A 581-nucleotide genomic window follows, 5' to 3' on the forward strand; every position below is an offset into this window, starting at 1 on the left:
ATGGGACATTTACTAGTTTTTATTATTGTCTTTGCTTTTCAAAATCTGACAGTTGAATACAGCAATAAGGTGCTTTGTCTTTCCAGGTATTTTGAGACGAGGAAGTATCCCGTGTCCCCTAACTCAGGAGACATTGCCACAGAGACCATTGAGCTGAAGGCAGGACTCCTCGAACAGTTCCCTCACTGCATGGAACCTCACCTGCGAAAGCTGGGGCTGCCAACGCGCTTGCAGAGGGGCATCCCAGAACTCCTACAGGACTTCACCGTTTGCAACGAAGGCAAGCCCCTCACTGCAAACCAGGCTAATATTCTTGTAAGTATTACTTTGGCTGGAATGATCAAAATATGCTTCACCATGAGAGGCTTTGAAAGTAGTTTTGGAATTATGCATTACACAGTGTTTATACAGTATAATGTCTTCATTTGGCAACATGGCTTAAAGCTGAAACTTCCTTATCCATTGTATTTGTCATGCAGCTTCATTATTTTATTATTTATGATTTATACACAGATTCTTAAAAAGAATTTGAATAGAATTAAAGCAGTAATACAAAAAAAATGAAAATTCATTATTACAGA

At 39.1% G+C, this 581-nt stretch overlaps 1 protein-coding gene across 1 annotated transcript in view; it reads left to right on the forward strand.

The window, feature by feature from the left end:
• Positions 1-581, forward strand: part of LOC119587056 (mRNA turnover protein 4 homolog) — a gene marked incomplete at its 3' end in the record, with an annotated part of 16,331 nt that overhangs the window by 7,457 nt on the left and 8,293 nt on the right. Inside the window, 1 exon segment of the mRNA XM_037935803.1 lies at positions 87-315. Coding sequence (XP_037791731.1) covers positions 87-315 — 229 coding nt within the window.

Source organism: Penaeus monodon, chromosome 22 (genome assembly GCF_015228065.2).
Source record: "Penaeus monodon isolate SGIC_2016 chromosome 22, NSTDA_Pmon_1, whole genome shotgun sequence".
Taxonomy (NCBI): Eukaryota; Metazoa; Arthropoda; class Malacostraca; order Decapoda; family Penaeidae; genus Penaeus; species Penaeus monodon.